Source organism: Oculina patagonica, chromosome 7 (genome assembly GCF_052425735.1).
Source record: "Oculina patagonica isolate OP01 chromosome 7, crgOcupat, whole genome shotgun sequence".
Lineage (NCBI taxonomy): Eukaryota > Metazoa > Cnidaria > Anthozoa > Scleractinia > Oculinidae > Oculina > Oculina patagonica.
In genome coordinates this window covers 30,537,286-30,561,298 of record NC_135764.1, presented here as the reverse complement: position 1 = coordinate 30,561,298, position 24,013 = coordinate 30,537,286, and the positions used below count along the sequence as shown (strand labels likewise).

The window sequence follows — 24,013 nt, the reverse complement described above, 5'->3', positions numbered from 1 at the left end:
TAAGCAGAATACTATTAGAAAAAAATACAAGACAAATTGCGCGAAACTCATCTTCCGATAGACGTAAAGTACTGAATAGTCTTCCATCGAATTAAAAAAATCAAAAAAATGCCGTTTGAATATTGATCTCTAACTGAGAATAGATCGGGTTTTTGCTAGCACTTTTAATTACTGTAGCGCCCTAGTTACTTAACTGAGATCAGCTTTACCAACACACAAAAATTGTTGTTTGGAGACGTAAACATGTTGAGTAATGGTCCAGTTCTTAAGTCTAAAATTGTGATAGAATCTATTTGGTGATTATTTAAGGCGTGTGAAACTCGTAAGGGACGGACCATTAGAAAAGTGATGGGGGGGGTGGGGAATTTTCGGCTTGCACGAATTTTTTTTTTCTGTCCATTTCTTGTGCAGGAATTTTTTTTTCGGGTGAAACCCTCTGCTCGAATTTTTTTTTTAGATAAATGTTTTTTTCTTCCGACAAATGCCATGTTTTGTTACTTTATGCCATGTTTTTTGACAAATGTTGCTTTGTTGATTATTTTTTAAATATTTTAAAAATGCTGTTGTTCATTGACTTCATCCTTTAGGGACTGTCAATAAGTACCGAGGGGGGAGGGGGGGGGGGTCAAAGGGCGGTGCAATTGGAAAAAGTGGAGACCCACCCCTTCCTTCTAGCTCAAAACACCCACCCCTGGGCGAGGGTTGGAAATTACATGATCCACCCCTTTCTACAAAAAATAGTTAATAAGGAAAATAAAGTCTGTTTGATTGTCTTTAATGGATTAGAGGTTTTTGAATTGATATCAGCTTTTAAAGTGCGATCCCAATCCCTAATGGACACTTTATTTCTATATATAGTTTCTTACACATCTTCTTTCGCTTCTTAACACACCAAAGCAGAATGAGTTTCTCGATCACTTCGTATAATAGATTTGTGTTTTTCATACATTTCTGTGTAAAGTCCGTGGGAAAACTTAGACATAAACATATGCAAAAACTAAAACAACACGTAATAGAAATTCATAAATAATTACTGCAGAAATCCTATTTGACCGGAATTGACAACATAAACTAAGACCACTGTATATCGTACCATTCATGTTTGCAATCTGTTTGAGAAATGAGTTAACTAGTAAGCAATCTATGCAGGCTAGAGAGAGACGAGCTAAAGGAATGTTATGATCACAATCCATCTAGGGGGGTGTGGGGGCATGCTCCCCCAGAAAATTTTGAAATTTCTATGCTCGGAAATGCTATTTTCAGCGTTCTCCACCATATATTTCGTCGAAAAAGAGATCTCATCAAGTGTTAAATGATGGAAGGTATTTTCAGGTATTAATAGGACCTTTTCTTCTGCACGAATTTTTTTTCTTTGCCTTCCCCTTTGCACGATTTTTTTTTCTTGCCATTTTGGCTTGCATGAATTTTTTTTTTGGTTTTTCCCCCACCCCCCCCATCACTTTTCTAATGGTCCGTCCCTAAGTTACCTCTATAAGGCGGGCATTTTTCAGTCTTTCCTGTCTTATCTGTGGCCACATTTTTGAGCTTGATGACTGTATCCAAACATCTTCTGAAAAAAAAGAGAAATGTCTATTATTTACCAAAAATGGTCGGCTACCAATTTGGAATGGTGCAGTTCACTAACTGAGGTGCTGACGATTCTGAGAACCTCACGAGTAAATGATACGAGTAATTGACGCCCTGACGGAGAAGAGAACGGGTTTAGCTGGCGCTTTGAATTACCGTAGAGCCCTAGTTACTTTTCTGAGATCAGATTTACAGAGTTGTTGTTTAGAGACTAAAATGTTGAGAAAATGTCCTATTTTCAAGTCTCAAAATAGACTGCAATCTATTTGGTGATTATATAAAACAAGAAACTTGTAAGTTACCTCCATAACGCGTGCATTTTCCATCGGCTTTTCTGTCTTAACTGTGGCCACATTCTTGAACTTGGTGACTGTATCCAAAGATCTTCTGAAAAAAAAAACAAGAGAAATGTCTATTGTCTATCAAAACTTTTCGGCTACCAATAAGGAATGGTGCAGTTCAGTAGCTGAAATGCTGACGTCTCTGACAGTCACGAGTGAATAACCCTAAAATGACGTCTTTAAGGGCAAGAAAGAGCCAGTTTTGCTTGCGCTTTGAATCACCGTACCGAGCCCTAGTTACTGATCAGAGATTAGCTTTACCGAGTTATTGTTCAGACACGTAAAAATGTTCAGAAAAAGGTAGCCCTGTTCGAGAGTCACAAATAAAATTTAATCTATTTGGTGAATCAAGTTTATAAGAATATCGAGGCTGAAAGAATATTTTAAGAATAAACTCGAGGCTGAGATTTTTAGTTGAAACAAAATCAGGTATTTTCATTTCCGTCACTTTATCTCTGTGAGGAAAGCAATGGTACATGTGCACAATGTAACACGATACAGATCTGGACACCAAACACTTGTAATTGATTACCCAATACTTGCTACTGACAGAAATGTCAAACGGTATTTTCTAAGAATGGTGAGTTCATAAGAATATATTCAGCCTAAAATCGGCAGAAAAATAAGAATATTCAGCCTGGGTAGGAAAAACTGTATTCTTATAAAAAAAAAGAGTGTACACAGTAAGACAAGAGTTCAAAATTGACCTTTTAACTTACCAGTCTGCAAGGCGTGCATTTAGGTTTCATTGCCTTTCCTGTCTTGTGCTTTGTCACATACTTCAACTTGGTGGTTGTATCCAAAGAGTCTCCAAAGATGTTCTGAATAAAACTGAAGTAAGACAAATGTCAATTGTCTACTAAAGTTTGTCGGCTACCACTTAGAAATGGTGAATTTCAGGAGCTGAAATACTTAGACAATTCTGAGAACCACATGAGCAAGTTAATCACGCCGTTAAAGAAACCTTCGCTTACCTGCCAAGCAAGTGTCAATTTCATGGCAAAGAAAAGAAATTCAAGAAGCTTGTTCGTGAAAGCAGAGTTCTTGCTCAATTTACAAGCAAAACTCACTGTATTCTTTAAAAGCGGATTCACTTTCTTGAAGTCAGTTGACGGAGGATTGGTAAAAGAGGCCAACACGAAGTTTCAAAATTTTTAGTTGAAGCAAACTGAACAGCATAAAAGACGGTTGCGAAATTTAAACTAACTTATGCGCATTGATGAATAAAATCGCGCATTCATTTTGAATTTTAATCAAACGTGCAAATTTTTCACGTGCAGGAAAGCATTAATAATACATTATTGCAAAATGCCAACATTGGCGCATGCTTCGATTCTACTTATTTGCATAACAGGTATTTCAGGATTTAAGGACTGTCAGCTGTCGGTAATTTCGTGCTCATTCCGCGTTGCTCCTTATTTTCAATTTCTGTTTTATCACTAAAATATTTCGTACCTTCGCGTTTTACATTCTTTCTAACTTAAGACTTATACAGTAAAGCATCGTGAACTAATATTTATTTGAATATTAATATAACTGAGATACTACGCGCGTGCTGATTGGTCGAAAACCTATAGCTAATATGTAACTACGCTCGACTACGCGTAAGGATGTAGCCTGCGAACAGGCTTTCCGTGGCGCTCGACCGGCGGGGCAAAGTCAACTTCAAAACTAAGGTACATATGAAATTGTAGTGCTCGGTCGCCCGCGAGCGCCATGTCTTGTGGAGAAACTTCGAAAAAAAATGAGTACAGCTAAAAAAAGGAGAGAGAAGCATAGTATTAAGTATTTTAACCATTCTAATATCATAAAAGTAAAACTAAAACTGCAAGGGACCGCAAACGATAATGCTGTTATTTGTAGGATCTACTGAGAGATCTGATCAGCAATAAAATGAAATAAAAGACAACTGAAAGCAAGGCTGATCGTACTACGTGAAAAATTGACTTTGCGAGACACCACCACGACTAGAACCGATACAGCAGGATTGCAACCGCAGACAGCTTTAACATTTTATTAGCAATTATTAGTAATTTTACAATCGATGTAGTTAATTAGTGTAATTTATGTAAATATACGACTCTCTTCTTAGGAGAGGGTCTCGATGGGGTGGTGGCTTTTACGGTTAAATTTTGGCTGTTTTACGGCTAACGGTTAACTTTTTTAATTACGGTTAACAAAAGTTAAAAAATTAATGTCCGTTATTGAAAAACATATTTTTGGTCTTAAGACCGTCCTGGGACGATGAAGTGACCTAGTCTGTTTTTATAAAATTACTGACCGTTTTTTTATGGTTAACATATTTTACGGCTATCGGTTAATTCTTTCCAATTTTTATGTCTAACGGCTTAATTTTTGACCGTTTTACGGCTAACCCCATTGAGACCCTCTTTTAGGAAGACCATAATTATACTGTGAGTAAGACTTCGTATTAAAATAAAGATTGACGATGAAGCAAAGATTGCAAGGAGAGTGTAGGGAACAATTTATAATCATATTATTAAAAGAAAACCATTTTACTGGTACATTATGTGTTTTTCCATCGACCGGAAAATACAATCTGCTCACTCCGTTGAGTTCGAGCGTAAATATTTATCCGAACAACAGTTTGAATCATTTTGACATCACGGCATTGTCTATAATGCTCCTCTTATACCATTCGCTATGTCGCCTCTCACCACGCCAAAAACACCTTTAAATTCTTGGAGAATCCAGCGTTCGTCGGCATATTTCTCCCATATATATAAACGATCAGTCGATAGTTACTTTCGTTTCTGTAAAGAGCGACCACCCTTCCCCTCTCCGAAGGAAGCGATCTTCCGAAAGTAGCTATAAATTGTTGTTAAGAAATCCCAAAAATAGCGCGCAACCCATAGGCCGTCTTACGGATAATGACTTTGCCCCCTTCGCATCCTATAATATATATTTTTTCTTTTATTATGGTAATTGCGGAATTATCACAATAAAAGAATAAATCATTTTAATAAGCATTATAGGATGCGAAGGGGGCAAAATGCCGTATCCGTAAAAAGGCCTATGGAAACGGAAAGACGGAAAGTAACGAACTCAAACGAAACTTAGAGCTGTTATGAAGAAACAATGGAAATAATAGATACAATTGAATCAGTACGAAACTAAACTGATGTTTATATAAGACCTTCATTCCAAAGGCAACCGATTACTCTGGTCTACTCTTACTCTCACTCTTTAATACTCTTACGACCTTTCACAATTTACATTTACAGGATAATTTGCCATCTCAGCTCACAGTTAAGTTAAAATCTCTCAAACAATGACCGAACAGACAAAAATTTATAGCGCAGCCTAAAATTCAACTACAGAGCTTAAAAGCACTCCAGATAGCCTAAACCCCCCCGGGGGGGGCACTCCCATACATGAGCTATATAGGTATGTGCCGCTGTGAAGGGTATGGTTTTCAAGCAGTTTAGTCTGGGATAGGGTATAGAAATCAGAGAGTTTTGGTCTAGAAAAGGGTAGCATTTGCCGGGAAACCGATCGACGGTATGACGAATATAGTCCAGAAACTCGGAAGAGAAAGAGGCTTTCCTAAACGTAAATAAAATCATCGCGGCATCGTTGTTCACAGATGGTTTTCCATTAAAACACTGATAATGATACAGTTCTAACAAAATGCAAGTCTGGGATAGGGTAGGGATTTTCAGTGTCTAGTCTAGTATAGGGTTGCAAAAATCAGCTGAACATGGTCTGGTACTGTCTGGTATAGGGTAAGGGCTTCAAATTCCCAGCGGCACACCCCCACACAAAAATATACCGGGTGCCCCCCCCCCCCGGGCCCCGGCCTAAAACAGCATTTGAGAGTAAACCATTGTTGCGTGCAAGACCAATATAATGAAAGGACAACTTGTACAAACAGCAGCGAAGTGAAGCTGGATCTTGGCGTAGATCAGGATCAGCAATATAAAGTAAAACGATAAACTAAATGCAAGGCTGATCGGACAGCCCCTGAAGAAGGTTAGTTTTGTCTAACCGAAATATTGGGCAATAAAATTTATTTAGCCTTTTTAGTTGTCCGATCAGCCTTGCATTTAGTTTATCATTTTTGGGTGCCCCTGATATATTTTAATAACAAACAAACGACGTGACTTAGAGCATGACGTATGAAATCACCCACAGATCACGTTGACGCGTTCACTGGCTCGTCACGCAATTCTCCTGCTGTTTGTTGGGGTAAAAAGATGGCGTGACGACCCCTGACACCCCTCCCCTGAAAGGAGTAATGGAAGTAAGTTGATATGTTGAAGTAGAACTAGAAAAACGTTTAGGTCAGTCAGTTCATATATTTATATGATAATACTAATAATGATGATGATGATTATGACAATAATATAATTAATTGTTAATGCTTTCGTTACTTCAAAACTTGATTACTGGAACAGTATTCTTCTCGGTCTCCCCTCCTATGAGTTAGAGAAACTACAACGGTTGCAGAATACAGCCGCAAGACTAACTGTTAAAAAAGTCGCAAAAAAGTCGGCTCATATCACTCCAGTTTTAAAGAGTTTACACTGGCTTCCGGTGAAAGAAAGAATCATTTTTAAAATTCTCTTGGTAACGTACAAAGTCCTCCATGGCTTTGCACCAGCCTATTTAAATGACCTGCTTTTGAACTACACGCCTCATCGTTTACTACGATCAAGTAGCTTAAACCTACTGTCTATTCCTAAGACTAAAACTACCTATGGTGACAGATCGTTCTCAGTGATTGCACCAAAGCTATGGAATGACTTGCTCATTTGTAGTCAAACAGTGCTCCGCAGCCTCCACAGCTGAGTCTTTTAAATCGAGACTAAAAACTTTTCTTTTTAACAGCGTTTATATTTGATTATATTTTATAACCGGTAATTGTAAAAAGCATTGAGACTCCATCAGGCTGTAAAATGCGTTTAAAGTACCTTTTTATTATTATTATATAATTAATTGTTAATAGCATAAAATTTATCCTTAATTATAACATATCTTACTCCTAATATACAAAAATGGACTGCATACCTGGCCTGGCAATTTTAAAATAAATGTTATGACTAAATTTGTCCTTTAACAAAATTACCGATATATGGTAAAAGAGGAAAAAAAAAAAAACAACCTCCTTGCGCCTTCCGTCTCCAGGGGGGGTACCGCCGGCTTGTTAATGACGGGGATGATCGAAGGATTTTTTGGGGTTTGAAATTTTCAATTCCGGGATTTTTTTGGGTTGGAAAATTTGGCAAGTACTTGATTTAGATAGGGGATTTTTTTGGGTATTACCTTAAAACGAACTAAAGTGCCTTGGCGCGGCATTGGCGTTTTTATGGTATGATGAATAAACAAAGCGAGCGTTCTTTCCTGGAACGCTTTAGGGGTAATTTGACAAGGGATTTTTTGGGGGGGTTATTTTTGGTCCAGGGATTTTTTTGGGTAATGTCGGAAGACTTAGGGATTTTTTTGGGTCCTGAGTTTTGCCTCCATTCGATCATCCCCGTCATTTATACAAGCCGGAGTACCCCCCCCCCCCCCCCCCTGGGCTTCAGTCCTCGTCAGGACACGGAGATCAAGGGTGTGAGAGACCGAGTTTACCATTCGCGTTCGGTTTACTTTGTTACGTCCCGACTATCCGCCAGGATGCCCGAAACAGGATGAAAGGGTGTTTGGGACGAGAAGGAATTGGGGCGGGACGAATACGGCCACGGGTCTTACGAGATTTTAAAATTTCAGTTCGGGGGAAAGGGATACAGGCATGTATTCCTGTACGTCAAACCCAAACAATCAATGATAAAAATAAAGGATTATCGTTTTGGATGAACATGTCCGATCAAACATTCCCATACATGACACTGGATACAAGTTGGATCGTTTAATACCACAAATATGCCTGTTTTGTGACACATTTTGTAATGTCACGCAATCTTTTCTCCTTCAAAATAACCCCAGTCCCCCAAGAAGCCCCTCCCTGAACCTCTCCAAAGCGCGCGCAGCGGCAAAATTCAGTGTTAGAACGAAGTCTTCTCAAACAGACGAACTCTTCGTTTGTGTTGAAAAATTTTCTCCATTCTTTTCTTTAAGGGGTTTATTCTTCATCATTGCTGCTTGATCTGTTGCTTCATCAGTACGTGTGTATTTTTGGAGGGGTTTTATTTGCAGGGGCGGTACCAAGTTCGTGGCCTCTTGGGAATGCTCTCGAAAACGTGACAAGCGTTGACCTTTTTGTACACAAGAACTTGAAAGTTCTTCAGTTTGGTTTAAACAAGCGTTTTCTCTTCACTGTTCGGTGCAGGCGCTGCAGTGGTTGATACAGAACATTTCGTTTTAGTTTCAAAAGTATTTTTGCCGGTTTCGAACCGCAAAAACGTCAACCCGAAGCGTTCAACTTTTCACGCGAAACCGCAGTCTTGAGACGGCCGACAGTACAGTCATTCAGTGAGGAGGATTAATTCGATCTTCTGACTTCTTTTTCTTGCTTTGTCCGGATCCGGTGCCATCACCACCGCCTATTTATAAAGGATTGTTATCTGACATCACGACTTATTAATATTTGGCAAGCTGATCAAGCTGAATTAAAGAAGTTTAAAATACCGTAGCGACGCGGCACGAGCTCCATCAAGTTCTTCTGAAGTTGACCTCGCGATCGCGACAGAATCAAGACAAAGATGAGAGCGCTGTTGATTGCATTTATTTGTTTACTGGAATGTGTTGGAATTTATTGCTTTAATGTGGATATAGGATCAGCTGAGGTCTTCGATGGACCTGTCGGTAGTGAATATTTTGGCTACTCTGTAGCTCTCCATTCGCATCAAAACAAGTACTGGTAAGTTGTTTTTGTTAGAATAATGAGTTTGGACAGATTTTGCGCACGATTTCGTGCGATATTTATCAAATGTGATATTTTACTACCCTTTTATAATATTCAGTAGAGTTGTTCCGCACAAAAACCTTAGTGATGCAAATTTCCACTTCGTCACCTTAGGCATGCAAATTAGACAGGCGTTCTCACCCCTTTCATTTACCTATTTTTATGAGCTGGCCGACTGAATGGCGCAATTGATGCGACGAAAACGTACACAGTATTTAAAGACTTAATTGAGAACGCCTGTCTAATTTGCATGCCTAAGGTTACGAAGTGGAAATTTGCATTTGTTAGGTTCTTGTGTGGAACAACTCTAATGAGTCTTTTATCGTATATGCGCGATTTATACATGTGAGCGAAACATCCTTCTCGACTTAAGCTAATTTTTCAGCGTGAAAATTTGGAAAAAATCTTGATTTCCTTCATACCGAGTATTCCGGAATGTGAGATCCGGTTCGGCTGATTGATTTCTGACCTCATTCTTGTATTGTTATTTATCCATATTTGGCCAGAATACGTAAAGGAAGCCAATCATTCAATTTTTCGAGAACTACATAAGGTTTCTTTCAGTCTGAGTTAGTTCCGACTGTTGTTAATCGTTTCAAACAAACATAATTTAAGAGGCTTAAAAAGGCGCTGTTTTCTTTTAAAAGTCAGAATGAAATGTGTTTTTCAAAATAACACAAACCATTTGGCTTGAATGAGTAGTTTAAGCAAATTTTAATTTTAATGTTTCCCTTTTGAAACTGGCTCAGATAGGGAATCTTTGTCGAAAGGGACTCTATATATGGTTAAAAATAAATTCGTTCTTCCGTTTTCTGTCTTGTTATTTCTTTCTATTGCCAAAGTAAACTCAATTGTCGAACTTCCCGAAACCAAGCTATTTTAACCATCAATCAATTAAAGCAATTTGTAAATCAGCTGACATTAATTAATTGGTAATTTTTTTGCGGGCGAGATAAGGTGTTTTAATGTCAAGGGTTTTATTTGCTTGAAATATTTTATTTTAGCTTATACTCAGTATAAGATGCAGTGTCTGACATTTGCAGACAGATTATTTATGGTGCTACCATTATTGAGAGCTAACGATAACAAGGCCAACCAGATTGTTATTCACAAGACTTCAAGGATGTAACTAGCAAGAGGCAAGACGAGGCACTTGCCTCGTCTAGATTTTTACCCAAAATCAAAAACAAAATATGTTTTGAGTTTCAGAGCTTCTATATTTCACATTTTCTGGAGGGCATGCCCCTAGAACCCCAAGCAAGATCTTGCCTCATCTATGGCAAAGGTCTGGTTACTGCCCTGCATGGACTTGGTTTTAAGGTGGCAGGGTACACCTAATATATAGTCATGAATAAATTCCTGAGGTAATTACTTCTCGGCTGTTTTGGATGAGATTGAGCTCAAATTTAACACAGACATAAAGGAATGGTGGAAGTTTACAATTGTCATCTTTTATTGGGTAGATTGTGCCAAACTGGAAAACATGATTTTGTGCCCAAGTTTTGCGAATCAAACAGAGACAACACCCTCAGGCTGATTTTATCAAAAAAATGATCAGTTAAAACCTGTAGAGTGTCATGACAGAACTTCTCTGCACTGCCAGCCCATGAAGTTCTATATCTACGCTGAACTCAACTCACAAAATTGTCCAAAAAAGTCTACATTTTGTCCATTCATGAAATTCTTATAAACTTGTCTATGTCAGTCCTTGCACCTTGCTTATGATCCAGTGAAAGAACAAACCAATCACAGTGCTTCCTTTCTGATTGCAACTCTGACAATGTAATTTTTGTCATCAGCGGAATCAGAACCTTGCTTGCGACTCCACTAGTGTGATTTTTACTAGATCATAACATACTGTTCTAATTATGACTGCGGCAAGTGAAAACCAGCCTTTTAAAAAACACAGGGTGCTTAATTTCCATTTTCACGATACGCCTGGTTGGACCAACAGGAACCGACCGTTATAAAATGGAACAACATTTTCCTCTAACCATTATCCTTAATCCGTAATTTTATTTGATTTCTGAACAAAATTTCCGACTTATTTGGCTTAATGGAAAGCACCCAAAGACTTAAAGGAGAAGTTCACCCCAGAATGGCAATTTATTTTCTTTACGCCAATAAAAAGTTTACACAAAGATATGTTATTCACCAAAATTTCAGTCTCCAATGTGCGCTATAGCTATAACCCTACGAAATCTTTCCCAAAACTCGACAACTGAACGCCGCCATCTTGGAGCTGGTAATGTATGCGGGACGTCAAAGAGCTCAGCCTGAAGTTTGGCGAGAAAATTTAAATACTCGAAACTCCTTGTTTCTTCGTAGTGGCTTTTGTTTGTCAAAATGCCTGTTTGTGCATCTCCATTTTGCTCAAACAGAGCTCCAAGAAATACAAAACACAAGGAGTTTTGACTATTAAAATTTTCCTGCAAAACTTTAGGCTGAGCTCTTTGACGTCACGCATACATTACCAGCTCCAAGATGGCGGCGTTCAGTTGTCGAGTTTTGGGAAAGATTTCGAAGGGTTATAGCGAACGTTGGAGGCTGAAATTTTGGTGAATAACATATCTTTGTATAAACTTTTTATTGGCGTAAAGAAAATGAATGGCAATTCTGGAGTGGGTTTAATTATCATTATTAATTTTGTTTGTTTTGTTTTCTACAGGGTAATAGTTGGTGCGCCACTTAGTAATGTTACAAGTTCATCTCAAACATTACCAAGATACGGAGCTGTGTACAAATGTGAATATGCAAGTCAATCATGTACATTCATTCCTGTTGATAACATCCGTAAGTTCAATTATAATAATAGTAATGAGGGGGGGGGGTAAATAGGGGTACGCAAATCCACCAATCAAAGCTATTTTTGGCAAAATCAGTCAATTCGCCGCCATTCATTCAAATTCAAATCTGCATTACTGCATGACTTTTAATCCAATAATTTTTTAAGAAGCTCTCGTTTCATTGCTTTTGCGACAATTTTGCCAACACACCCACAAAGACTGATCAAAGTGATCTGCACTTTGTTTAGTATCCTGATATAACTTCCTGACTTCCGGATTTTCGGGGGCAAAATTCTCAGCTAATCCAAAATTCCCTGCTTTTTGTAATCTGCGAATCTGCTTTAAGTTATCATGAATCTCCGCAATCTGTGCACTTTTTAAGGCCAAATCCATCAATCCATGAACCTATTCACCCCCCCCCCCCTCAATAATAGTTTTATAGATGCATGACAGAAAATAAGTTACTTGAAAGAACATATATTAAATGAACCAACCAAAAGAAGAGAACAGGGTGTGCATGTGACAGAAACAGATGCGCTTTGAGCAAGTTTTAGCCGTATCATGTGCTATAGCCTGAAGGCTGCATAGCTTTCTCCCTGGCCTTACTTCATCTGCCAACTGAAAAAATCCTAAAATTTTACCTGCCACTGAGCAGGAGGGCATTTTGCGTGCGCATGCGTCGATATGGGCTAGTGCGCACGACAGAGAAGTTCTGCTATCGATTGTTTACATATTTTTCACAATTTATGGCCTAATTTTCAGCTCAAAATAAAAGGTGTTTTAAGTTTTATTTGCTGTATATGATACTAAGAGTCCTTGCTTTATCTTCTGACAACAACAAGCATACTTTGGTGTCGGCGTGCCGTTTATCTGATCGACTTTGGCTATGTGTATTAAACATTGCGCGTGGACAAAATGGCGACCGAATGTCGAGAACCGTAATACCTTGCCCATGTTTTTAATAGCTGGGAGATCTAAACGGACAAAGCGCTACGGCTACTTAGTACTAAAGTATAAAACAACAGTTTTAACTATACGATGTTATAATCAAGTATCCCGGGTTTGAGCGAGTGGTCATGATTTTGTTCAGATTTTTCATAAAACTGCAATTTCATCGTTTTCACGATGCAAAGATCTCAAAATCTAACCTTGATCTCCAGCGTCTACCGATGATATATGGAGCCTGAAGTACTTGAGCAATCGTCTAATGCTGCGAAGGTAGCGTTAAAAAATGGTCTATTGTGGTAATTTTTAGCTTTCTTTAACGTACGTTCTCGCTGGTTTATTCTAACAGAGAAACTATCGTTTGTGATTCTTTCCTTAAACTTAAGCATTGGTCAAAATAACTTCACATTTCGATGTACCACAATTATTCCGTTGAACAAGAAAAGAATTACTGAGATCGGTCTTAATTTTAATGTGTTATGGTAATTCTTTGCTGGTAGACTATTTGTTTACATTTTACTATGTTAATTAGTACATTTTTGGCTCCTTTATCAAAATCTAGCCTTGATCACCAGTCAAAAAATAGCAAGAAACGAACAAGCGATATATATATTTTTCAGAAACGTTCTAATAACTGCTGCATAAAATGTCTTAAGAAATAATTTTTAACTATAAACAATGTTATTTTCAAATTTTCATTTCAACGTTTGTTTCTTTAAGATTGATGTTCGTTCTGTTATAACGACTGTTTTACTTCTGTGTCGCCTAAATGTGATTTAAAGAACTGCAGTTCTTGTTCCAGGAAACCCTGTTTGCCAGTCGAGGGCAAGTTGGCCTTGCTTTAGAGTCATCAGTGAGCTGCATTATCATGTGCAGAACACCCAAACATGTCTTTCCCCTCAGGGAAAACCCTTTTCTTTGGTGGCCGTCCCTTTAGGCAAAAAATCTCCCGACAAGCTATAATATTGCTCGCACTCTGCTTGTATTACAGCAATTGATTTGATGTGAAGTTTTGATCCTAATATATCACACTCCAGCACACGAATAAATGTTTTCCTCTTTTTACGGCCTGTTTGATTTTTGTCGGTGAAGGCTTTCCTACCTGTCCCACATTTTTTCCCATTATTTTCAACAACGATCCCGAAGCAGGCCAGAAAATCTGCTTTATAAGAGCCTTGCCACACACAAAACACTTTTTCTTAGCGAAATTTACGTCTCTATTAAATTATGTGACGATAAACAGTACAAAAAACAAAGTTTGAATCTTCCGCGCCATTTTTATTCCCAAGATCACGCGGTCTTTGTACAGCGGTTGCACGCATGCGCCCGCAAAATGCCCTCCTGTTCTGCCACTGATGGATAAAATCCATCTAGCACTCTTTGCTATTTTAGGATTTTCACTTTGTACTGGAAGTGGACAGCTCTATCCGTTTACTCAGAGTATCACATGTCAATCAGATAGGACGTGTGTTTGTTTTCAGGTTAAAATGATTTCAAACTACCTTATTACATGAATTTTTCGTGACACATTAATTTCCGATTTTGAGGTCACCGTGCGCATATTTTGCGACACTTAAATTTCGTGATTTTGCAAAAGTTTTGTATTTTGAATCCCTTTAATTTCATGTTTTTGAGTAAGACACAACTTAACATGCCCTTGAATTAAATAAAACGACTTTATCAAAGGAACAATAACCTCAAAATTAACAAAACGGAAGGGCAAGACTAATTCGCGGCATGCAATAGCAACAACAGAGCAGGTCTCACAATGTCTACAAGTAGGTCATATTTGTGCGTGCATGAGTTATTGTTCTTGAGTCAATTGACGACAACATCCATTAACATTGAAAATTTCTTCCTTCAGTGGTAGTAAACTTAATTTTTCTTGGTTGCTGGCGTAATGTGAGTTACTTGATTTTTGCATCATGTTATGTTCGCAACACTAGCTTATTGTTCGCGTCACTTTTAATTTTGCAATTTTTTTGGAATTGCGACATTCGCGAAATCAACATGTCGCGAAAATTTCATGTATATGTAAAAACTTAAGGTAGTTATAGTCTCCTTTGTTTTATTTCAGATTTGTCTCAAGCCATTATCCTTATGAGAAAAGCAGAATACAAATCAAACTAATTTTTACTTAGCCAAATTCATTTTATGCTACATGTATTAATAACATGTACATGCATGGATTATAATTTGTGGTCTTTAGTGATATGCGAACTCTAAAATTCAATCCTCACTTAACGGTTTACGCTTTTCGCTGCCATCGATCATCTTAGCGGACCTCTCGGGAAACAGAATAACAGTACATTAACCTAAAATTTCTGAGCTGATTGTTTTTTATTATTATTTATTTATTAGCTGAGGAAACACGGCAATCTGTTTTAAATAATCAACAAGTAACAGTAAAACTTGAGGAGAAGAGTGGCCAGTGGCTTGGAGGGACAGTTCGCAGTACTGGCAAAGATGGCAAAGCACTGGTACAGTTTTTGTTAAATTATTTTTCGATATTGTTTTTATTTATTGTTTAAAGTGTGGCTACCCCCTGGTTAGCTCAGTTGGTAGAGCGCCAGACTGCTGTGCGGGAGGTCGTGGGTTCGAACCCCAGACCGGACCAACACTCAGGGTCTTAAAATAACTGAGGAGAATGTGCTGCCTTTGTAATTACATCTGCAAATGGTTAGACATTCTAGTCTTCTCGGAAAAGGACGATAAACCGTAGGTCCCGTCTCCTGTATCTTCAGTCTTGTAACAGGGGACGTTAAAGAACCCACACACTATTCGCAAAGAGTAGGGCACGAAGCTCCCGGTGTTGTGGTCTGGTGTGTATAGCGCATTTGAACGTATGGAAAATGCGCTATATAAATGCATTATCATTATCATTACCCCGAACATTACACTTTTTGGCTCGGAGGGTTCAGTTCCGACAAACAAAAATTAATCAGTTTTTATTCACAGGAACCACTTTATTTCCGAGGTAACAACTAGTGAAGTACGCTTAACCAAGGTGGATGGCTTCATGATTTTATGGATTTCAACAGGAAACATACTTCACTTGTGATAAGAAAACATGGCAACTAGCAAGAAAGGCACAGTTAGCAACATGGGTGGTCACCATTTGAAGCGAATTTGTTATCTCTGCTGACCTTACCAACAAAAGTTACATGCATGCCACTAAGATAATGGAGCTCTAGACTTTCTAAAAAGAAAATTGCTCACAATATTTCCCAGGGTGGGAGGTACCCATACACTTTTTTTCAATATGGCAGAAAAAAAATTATTTAAATTTATTCTTTTGTTTTCATGTTAATTGGCCTTCGTGGCTTTGGTCGATCTGCAGAAGTCAAAAGAATTTTTGGATTAAAACGAGGCCATGAAGGCCAATTTACCTGAAAACAATTTAAGGATACAGGTTTATTCGGGCATAACCTGCTTTGCTATTTACGGGATAGTGATTTATCAAGTGGATAGCGTTATCCACCTTTTGAACAACTAGGGCCTGGCTGATTTCAATTGAAATGGATGTTTCTTGCTATTTCAGACTTGTGCATCCAGGTACATTTACCGAGGTTTGCCTCCAAACCCTGATGGTGACCTGCAATATCGCTGGCTTCTGGGAAGATGTTTTCTTCTAACAGGAGACCTGACACGTGTAACAGGACAAGCTCGCGATCCTTGCTTTAAAGGTACAAGTTCAATAACATTCTTATTATTAAATAAACGAATAAATAAAAATAAAAAATTAATTATGGGTAAATCACTTTTAGCATGACTGTGCTAATTGTGGATACTATAACTTGTTAAAAACTCCAACTGGCAGGAGGCTCCCCAGTTGACTACAGTCGAAGCTCTTGTAAGCGGACACCCTCGGGACGCCAAAAAAGTGTCCGAAACTGGAGCTGGCTGCTAACGAGAATGGCTCACGTAAGCGGCCACTAGAGGTGAAGGGGAAAGATGGCCGCTTACGGGAGCTTGCCCAGCTAACAATAACCGGAGGGACGTGGATGACGACAACGAAATATGGTACTGTAATTACTGTAAATCATTGTGACGAATGATGATGTGAAGTTGATTTATAAAAACAAGATACAGAGGTTGTTAATAGGATTTTCTTTGGGCTGTCCGTTTACGGGAGCTTAAAAACAAAGAAAGAGTGTGAGTCGTAATCTCTGAAAGTGTCAGTGGCCGCTTACGGGAATGTCCGCTTACGAGAATGTAAAAATACAGAGTTTGTATGGGAGTTATAACGGGGTCTCAGACAAGGTGACCGTCAGTAGAGCTGTCCGCTTACGAGAGTGTCGGTTAAGAGAGCTTCGACTGTATTTACATAGCATGGAGGAGTTGAATTGGGACAACCAAAGACAAATCCATTTAGAGGCAGGACAGAGGATTTGAGCGTGGAACCTCCAGATGACATGTCCATCAAACTAACCACTATGCCATGCTCCCTCCGCTGATTTATTCAAAGTGGTTACAGCTTGTAAGGGGCTTGCCCTGCTCCTGGAATTCCATCGTCATTATTTTTTTTTTAATTTATACATCACAAAGAACTTAAATTTTGAATTTATTGGTAGTTTTCAAGGGTTTGAAAAAGTGAACATTAAAAGATACTTGCTCAGCAAGAATATCAACTTACCCCGAGTTTGGGAGACGTCGTACCCTAATTGTCAGTGTGCTGGATTCTGGATTGAGCGGTCTGGGTTTTGTGAGGCTTTACTCTTATAGTATCTCTCTTCACCCAGGTGTATAAAAGGGTACCACTGAATTTAATGCGGGAGGGGGGTAACCCTGCTAGGGACTAGCATCCCAACCAGGGGGAGTAGTTGTTTCAGCTCCTAGTTGTTTCATGCTACTGAAACTGGTATAAGCTCCGGCCTGATGGGCCACTAGGCTCAAACACAGACTTAACCTACCTATCAGATGACCAGATGCCACCTTTTTAAGCCCTGATTTGTAATCACTTCTTAAAGGCAAAGTTAAAGCTAAACTGATTATCAGTCATGACAATTTTTGTTTATATTTTGATAGTAAAGTAAAGTCTGTCTCCGAGCCATGAGGCCCATACAGCCGGAGCTTATCCCAGTTTCCGTAGCATTAAGCGACTAGGAGTATTGCTACTCCCCCCTGGATGGGATGCTAGTCCATCGCAAGGTTACCCCCCAGCAGTAAGTTCGCCGGTACCCATTTATACACCTGGGTGGAGAGAGGCACTGTGAGAGTAAAGTGTCTTGCCCAAGAACACAATGCAGCGCCCCGGCCAGGTCTCGAACGCGGGCCGTTCGACTTGGAGCCGAGCGCGCTAACCATTAGGCCACCGTGCCTCCCATCTCATCTCTTAAAGGCAAAGTTAAAGCTAAACTGATTATCAGTCATGACAATTTTTGTTTATATTTTGATAGTACTAAATTTAATTTTTGTTTATATTTTGATAGTACTAAATTTAATTTACTGTAACATGCTTCTGCATTATAAAATTAGAGTTTCGTTTATGCGCTAATTTTTGTAAATAATCCCAGACGTTTCGGGTCTTCTGTCCCCTCATCAGTGGAAAATTGCCGTTACAGTCAGTGCGCGTCACTGTATTTGAATGTGGCAACATTGCGTGCGCGCGCGCTAACTGAGTCCATTAAATAAAAGCAAAGCCGCGCGGCATAAACATTGACTTTGCTTTTATTTAATGGATTCAGTTAGCGCGCGCACACGCAATGTTGCCACATTCAAATACAGTGACGCGCTGACTGTAACGGCAATTTTCCACTGATGAAGGGACAGAAGTCCCGAAACGTCTGGGATTATTTACAAAAATTAGCGCATAAACGAAACTCTAATTTTATTATGCAATCATCTGACTGCGCTACACAGTTTTTTAACAATATTTTGACAATATTGTGATCTTATTATGCTTCTGCATTGCTTTTTTAGAATCGAAAGGCAACAATTATTATGGTTACTGTCAGGCAGGATTTAGTGCGGAGTTCACAGTCGATGGCTATGACGTTGTCATGGGAACAGTTGGAGCAAGGAGGTGGAGAGGTAAAAATCACCATTTGTACTGGACACTTGATGCGTCCAGGGCTGTCATTAAGCAGCCGTAACATTGAAATTATCAGGTGCCCGTAGCATTTCGTTCTGAATGCAATTATATTAAAGTAACACAAATTAACGGGTTACAGCCCTTAATGACAGCCTTGGTGTCTGTTATATACTGGTTATGCTATGTTTTTGAGTGGTATATTGCAATTCCTGCTTTTTAATTGGTTAACAGGCAATGGTATATGAGCTCACATACCATTGACCCTATTATGGTAGCCAAAACGCGTGAATGAAAACAGCTGGGGAGCTCAAAAATTGCAATTTTAATAAAAGTACAATTATTCTACTCGCACTTGTTGGATATGAGATCGTTATAGCCAACTCGGCACTACCGCGCCTCATTGGCTATCTGCCATTTCATATCCAACGCATGCTCGTGGAATAATTTAAATATCCCACAAGCAGGCTTTTAGCCAGGATTTAAAAAGTGGCAGTACAAGGCCTGACTTTGTCCCCATAGGAGGGCCTGAGGAGCATGCAAGGTGTTTTGCTGCAGTTATGAGTGCAAAGTTATCTAGTACAGATTTCAAGATTTGAAATAAAAAAAACTCTGTTTACAGTTATTCATATTAATTTTCTCTGAAAAGTGGCCGTCCAAAGGACTCCTGGACACCCACCTGGCTAACCTGCCCACAAGTGACTTGATTTTTCAGTATATACACTTGATTTTTCAGTATACACACAAGCCTTTAGGCTTGAAAATTTTCTCTGAGCTGATCGAATTGATTAAAGGTGTTGTTTGAATGGTTCCACAGTCTGATACTATACAAATGTGTGTTATAACCACCTTTCACAGCATGCCAAACAGCCAATACCGCATAAAATTATTTTTTGGTAGCCTCAATAGCCAAGCTGGGTTTTGATCCATACTGATGGAATCACCTTGTACAGCATAACCCCGGGGGGGGGGGGGGGTATCAATTTTCGCTTTCTTTATCCATAAATAGGGTCAGGGTTTGAGAACCTTGGCAGCACACCCGTATCCGAAATTTATGGGAGTACCCCCCCCCCCCCCCCCCGGAGCATAACAAGCAGCCCTGCCTCCAATGTTATTGGTGTAATTGTGTCGATGGCTTTGTTTCTAGGTGGTTTAGTCCTCACCAGTGCCAGTACTAGTGGAAGCTCGCCTGTTAATTATGCCTTGTCACCACAAGATCAAATTGACTTTGGAAATTACATGGGTATGTCACTATGTCTTGTGATATTGCAGCTATTAATGATTTACAGTAAAACGATTTAATTACTAATAATGCAATTTTTTTTTCTGTGCTGATGGAAGTCAGGGCTTGAAACTAACTTTTTAACTCACTGGTTTACTGGCTAGTGACATGTCAGATTTTACTAGCCAAAAGTAGTTTTTCACTAGTCAGGTACCGGTATACCGTCGATTGCATCTATCTGTACAAACGCTGGCGCTAAAAACAAGCTAGTAGGTAGCCAAAACCTAAATTTTAGTAGCCTTTGGCTAGTTGGCTACCGTTAGTCTCGAGCCCTGAAAATTAAGCTTATTAATTGACTTTTGTTTCATTGTTGTTTAGGATATTCAGTGACGAGTGGACATTTTTCAAGCCCATCAAGAACAGGTTTGCTGATTACAGTTGAATCTTGATAACTAGAACTTTTAAGGGAAATCGAAAAAATAATTAATGTTCAAGATTCGGGAGTTCGAGTTATCAAGGGTAAAATGAGTAAGAAAATGACCTGAAGGGGCATAGAAAAAGGTTCGAGTAAGCAGGAGGCTGAGTTATTGAGGGTTTGATTTCGCGAGATTCAAGTGTATTTAAAAAAACTGATTTGTTATTGAAACTGGGCTGAGCCTCACCATCGCTATGATTCTTCCTGGTCAGATGCAATCTCTAAATACATTTTTTTTATTTTTTCAGAGCTCGTAGGTGGTGCCCCCAGAGGTTCAGAATTAAAGGGAAAGGTATTGTATGTCTAAATAGTTAACCATGCATGAATAACAACTCTTTCACTTTTGCAAAACTTCTGTTTCATACCTGCCAACTCTTACACCGTAGTCTCACGCTTGCGAGTTGAAAACTTCAATCTCAAGCCAACTCACGCTTGTGAATTCGCCTCACACCCAGTTGCAAAATGTGAGTTCAGTATTACAACCATAACTGACACACTTTCCAAAAAAATGTAAACTCAAACCAATGCGATCTGTGAAAACTCTGTATAGAATGATTAAATGACAATACTTTCCCCGAAATCTCAGCTGGTTTTGACAAGAAATGCATTGGGAACAACGTCGTGTTTAGCAAAACATGGCCTGGGACTGGAACCGGGATACGTTTGGAAGGTCTTCCGAATAATTTGGATGCTGGAACGATGTAACTTGCTGCAGGCAATTTTAAATTGAAAATTGCAAGTTGCAATGAGGAAACTGTCATCAACTTTAACACATTGCGCCGCAAGAACATCTGGTTTGACTGTTATGTGCTGAATTTCAATCTCTGTCTTGAAACGTTGATATAGCTGGGTAGTATTTACAGTTTTGTAAACAAAAAACTACTAAATCTTCATAAAATTACTGTAAATGCCAAGCATTTAGAAACATTTTATATTGTTTCTTGAATTTGATTATAACAGTCAACTCTCGCCTTAGGGACACCCCGCTATTGCGGACGCTCACTATTACGGACAAAATCTAGATCCCCGGCGAAAGAGGTTTGACTGGAAATGACTCCCGCTATTACGGACTCTGGCTATAACGGACACTAAACGACGCCCCTAAGCGTGTCCGTTATAACGAGAGTTGACTGTATCTATATTGGGATGCTGATTTCCTGAGTTCTAAGCATCTTTTGCATTTATTTACTAGGTCCTTATTTACGATGTTTCTGATGACCAGCTACAGATCTTTGTGAAGTCGCAATTACCTCAACCCAAAGATATACCGGTATGTTTACCTTAATAGCTATATATACCTGGGTTAAAAAACTTTATTTGTAAAAATTAAACAGATTAAGTATCCAAAAGAACTTTCCTTTGATAAATATACATAAATAAGAAATAACAATATTTCGAAAAGCAAATTTTGTCCTGACTATGTGCCTTTGCAATGTCTTCGCAGCAAAGAGGCTCAAGATTATCACACACTATATACTGTAGCTATGCTGTGTCTTCTTCTTAATTGTCAAATATAGGGCTACACAGTGAAATGTAGTACAATCTCAACCCTCCAAGTTTATTTTTTTCCTTAGTGGCCATTTGGCCACCGACTGCTCAGGTTTGGTCGCCAGTGAAAAATTTTTGTTGCTAAATTAGGCTCACGCGCTTTCAATCCTTCTTCTCAATTTTAGTCGCCAGGCTGGCGACTTTGGTTCCAATTTAGTCGCCAGCTCCAAAATTTTAGTCACCATGGCGACTAAAATGGTTTTAACTTGGAGGGTTGAATCTAAGGGAGTAATTTTGCAATAATTTAAAATTACGAGTCTGCAAATCAGTCTGTGATGGGATGTGCAGTCTCTATAATTAGTTATTAAAACTTAGAAAGTGATAAGAATGATAAAAATATTTCAATCTGTGTATATTTTCAGACTGCAACCTATTTTGGGAGTGTTGTATGTGCAGTGGACCTTGACAGTGACGAGTAAGTGTGCTTGAGAGGAATCCCCCTGAAAGTATGTAGTGACCCTCGAAAAGTATTGACCTCAAATTGACCTTGACTCTCTGCCGACTTGCTTGACTTAAAATACCAGTTACATATGCAATGTTTTCAAGTGGTATAATTTTTCAGTATACACATGAGCCTTTAGCCATGAAAATTTTCTCTGAGCTGATGAAACAATTGGCTGGAAAACTTGGCTGTGATTGGGGGGGGGGGGGGGGGGTGTTGGACTAGCACCCTATCTAGGGTGAATAGTGATACTCGTGGTAGAGCTGGCATCATTAGCTAACTGGATTAGTTCTTGGGCAAACTGTTTATCAAATTTCTATTTTTACCATTTTAATTGAACTCTTAGTTATTTTTTGCCTCAGGTATACAGACGTTCTTGTTGGTGCCCCTTACTACACCCACATTTTAGATGAGGGACGAGTTTACATTTATTTGAATAATAAACAGGTTTGTTTTTTTATCTGTTCACATTTTTCGAATTTTCCAGATCTTTTTCCTGTTTATAATCAGGAGTCTGCTTAATTTACTGAGTGTCATAAGAAAATGCGGATACTGTATGCATTATCTTGAATAAATGCCACATCATAGAGAGACCCGGTGACCTAATGGTAGTGTGTCAGACTCCGGATCGAGCAGTCCAGGTTCGAGCCCTGGCCAGAGTTTTTGTGTTGTGTTCTTGGGCAAGGCACTTTACTTGCACAGTGTCTCTCTCCACCCACAATCTGCACCATTATACCTTGGGACACTCATTTCAACAATAGTCCATTTTACTGTTGCCAGTAGCTGCAGTGTGACCTGGCCTTTGAATGGTAGTGAGGCTGGAGGTGACCTTGCATTGATACAAACCTCTCTGCTTTATTATGTAAATGCAAACTAGTTTGCATCAAAACAACATGATTAACACAACAAAAGCAGTGAGGTCTGCATCAAAACAAGGTCACCTCCAGCCTCACTTCCATTCAAAGGCCAGGTCACTGAGCAGACAACTGTAAAATGGACTATTGTAACATGAAATTCCGTTGGAAATTGTCAGAAATATATTGCAAAATAGAGGGCAACAGAAGGCATTGTTTTTTCAAGGTACACAACATTGTAACAGGGCAGGGGGCCGGGGGGGGGGGGGGGGGGGTAATTACTAGAAGTGTTTTTCCCTGTTTTAAGTGAAAAAAAAAAAACGGCAAGTGTCCCAAGAATTGTGACGTGGATTGCAGGTGTATAAATGCGTACTGGTGAACTTAAATGCTGGGGGTAACCCTCCAATGGGCTTCTCCTAGTTGCTTCATGTTACAGAAACCAGTATAAGTTCTAACATTATGGGCCACTTCAGTTGGCTCAATGCAGACTACATGTACCTTACCTTTACCCTCCGAGGTGGAGATGCAACTGTAGCAGTTAAATAACAATGGGCCTCCCAGGCCACATTTGAAGTAATGCTGGAGGTTTTAATTGAAAACATGCAGTTGTCTGTGTGTGGGGGTGGGAGGCCTGGTGCAAAGTGCAATCAAGACTGTTTATATTGAATGTGGTAATGACAGGCCCACTTTTATTTGCAGGGAGCACTTAATTTGCAAGATAAGGTTCTTGAAGGAGACAAAAAATTGAATGCTCGTTTTGGGGAAGCCATTGCTGCCGTTGGAGATCTGAACCAGGATGGATTTGATGGTATAGTATTCTGATATGTTATATACTTAGCCTTTTTACTGCACTATCAAAATTAAACAGATGTAAGGTTGGGTGTGGCTGATAATGGTAGCTATTATATTGAGTA

At 39.1% G+C, this 24,013-nt stretch overlaps 1 protein-coding gene across 2 annotated transcripts in view; it reads left to right on the top strand.

Annotated features, from left to right (window-relative positions):
• The first annotated feature begins 8,040 nt into the window (after positions 1-8,040).
• Positions 8,041-24,013, top strand: part of LOC144659713 (integrin alpha-8-like) — a 44,136-nt gene continuing 28,163 nt past the window's right edge. Inside the window, exons 1-12 of one of the 2 annotated variants that reach the window (XM_078520208.1) lie at positions 8,041-8,751; positions 11,465-11,589; positions 14,889-15,007; positions 16,069-16,213; positions 18,450-18,560; positions 19,706-19,801; positions 20,159-20,203; positions 20,504-20,547; positions 21,448-21,525; positions 22,166-22,218; positions 22,608-22,692; positions 23,799-23,907. In XM_078520208.1, the coding sequence (XP_078376334.1) occupies positions 8,594-8,751; positions 11,465-11,589; positions 14,889-15,007; positions 16,069-16,213; positions 18,450-18,560; positions 19,706-19,801; positions 20,159-20,203; positions 20,504-20,547; positions 21,448-21,525; positions 22,166-22,218; positions 22,608-22,692; positions 23,799-23,907 (1,168 nt within the window). In that variant the 5' untranslated portion in view covers positions 8,041-8,593. The remainder of the gene's footprint in view (positions 8,752-11,464; positions 11,590-14,888; positions 15,008-16,068; positions 16,214-18,449; positions 18,561-19,705; positions 19,802-20,158; positions 20,204-20,503; positions 20,548-21,447; positions 21,526-22,165; positions 22,219-22,607; positions 22,693-23,798; positions 23,908-24,013) is intronic. The other variant, XM_078520209.1, reaches the window with a different exon arrangement.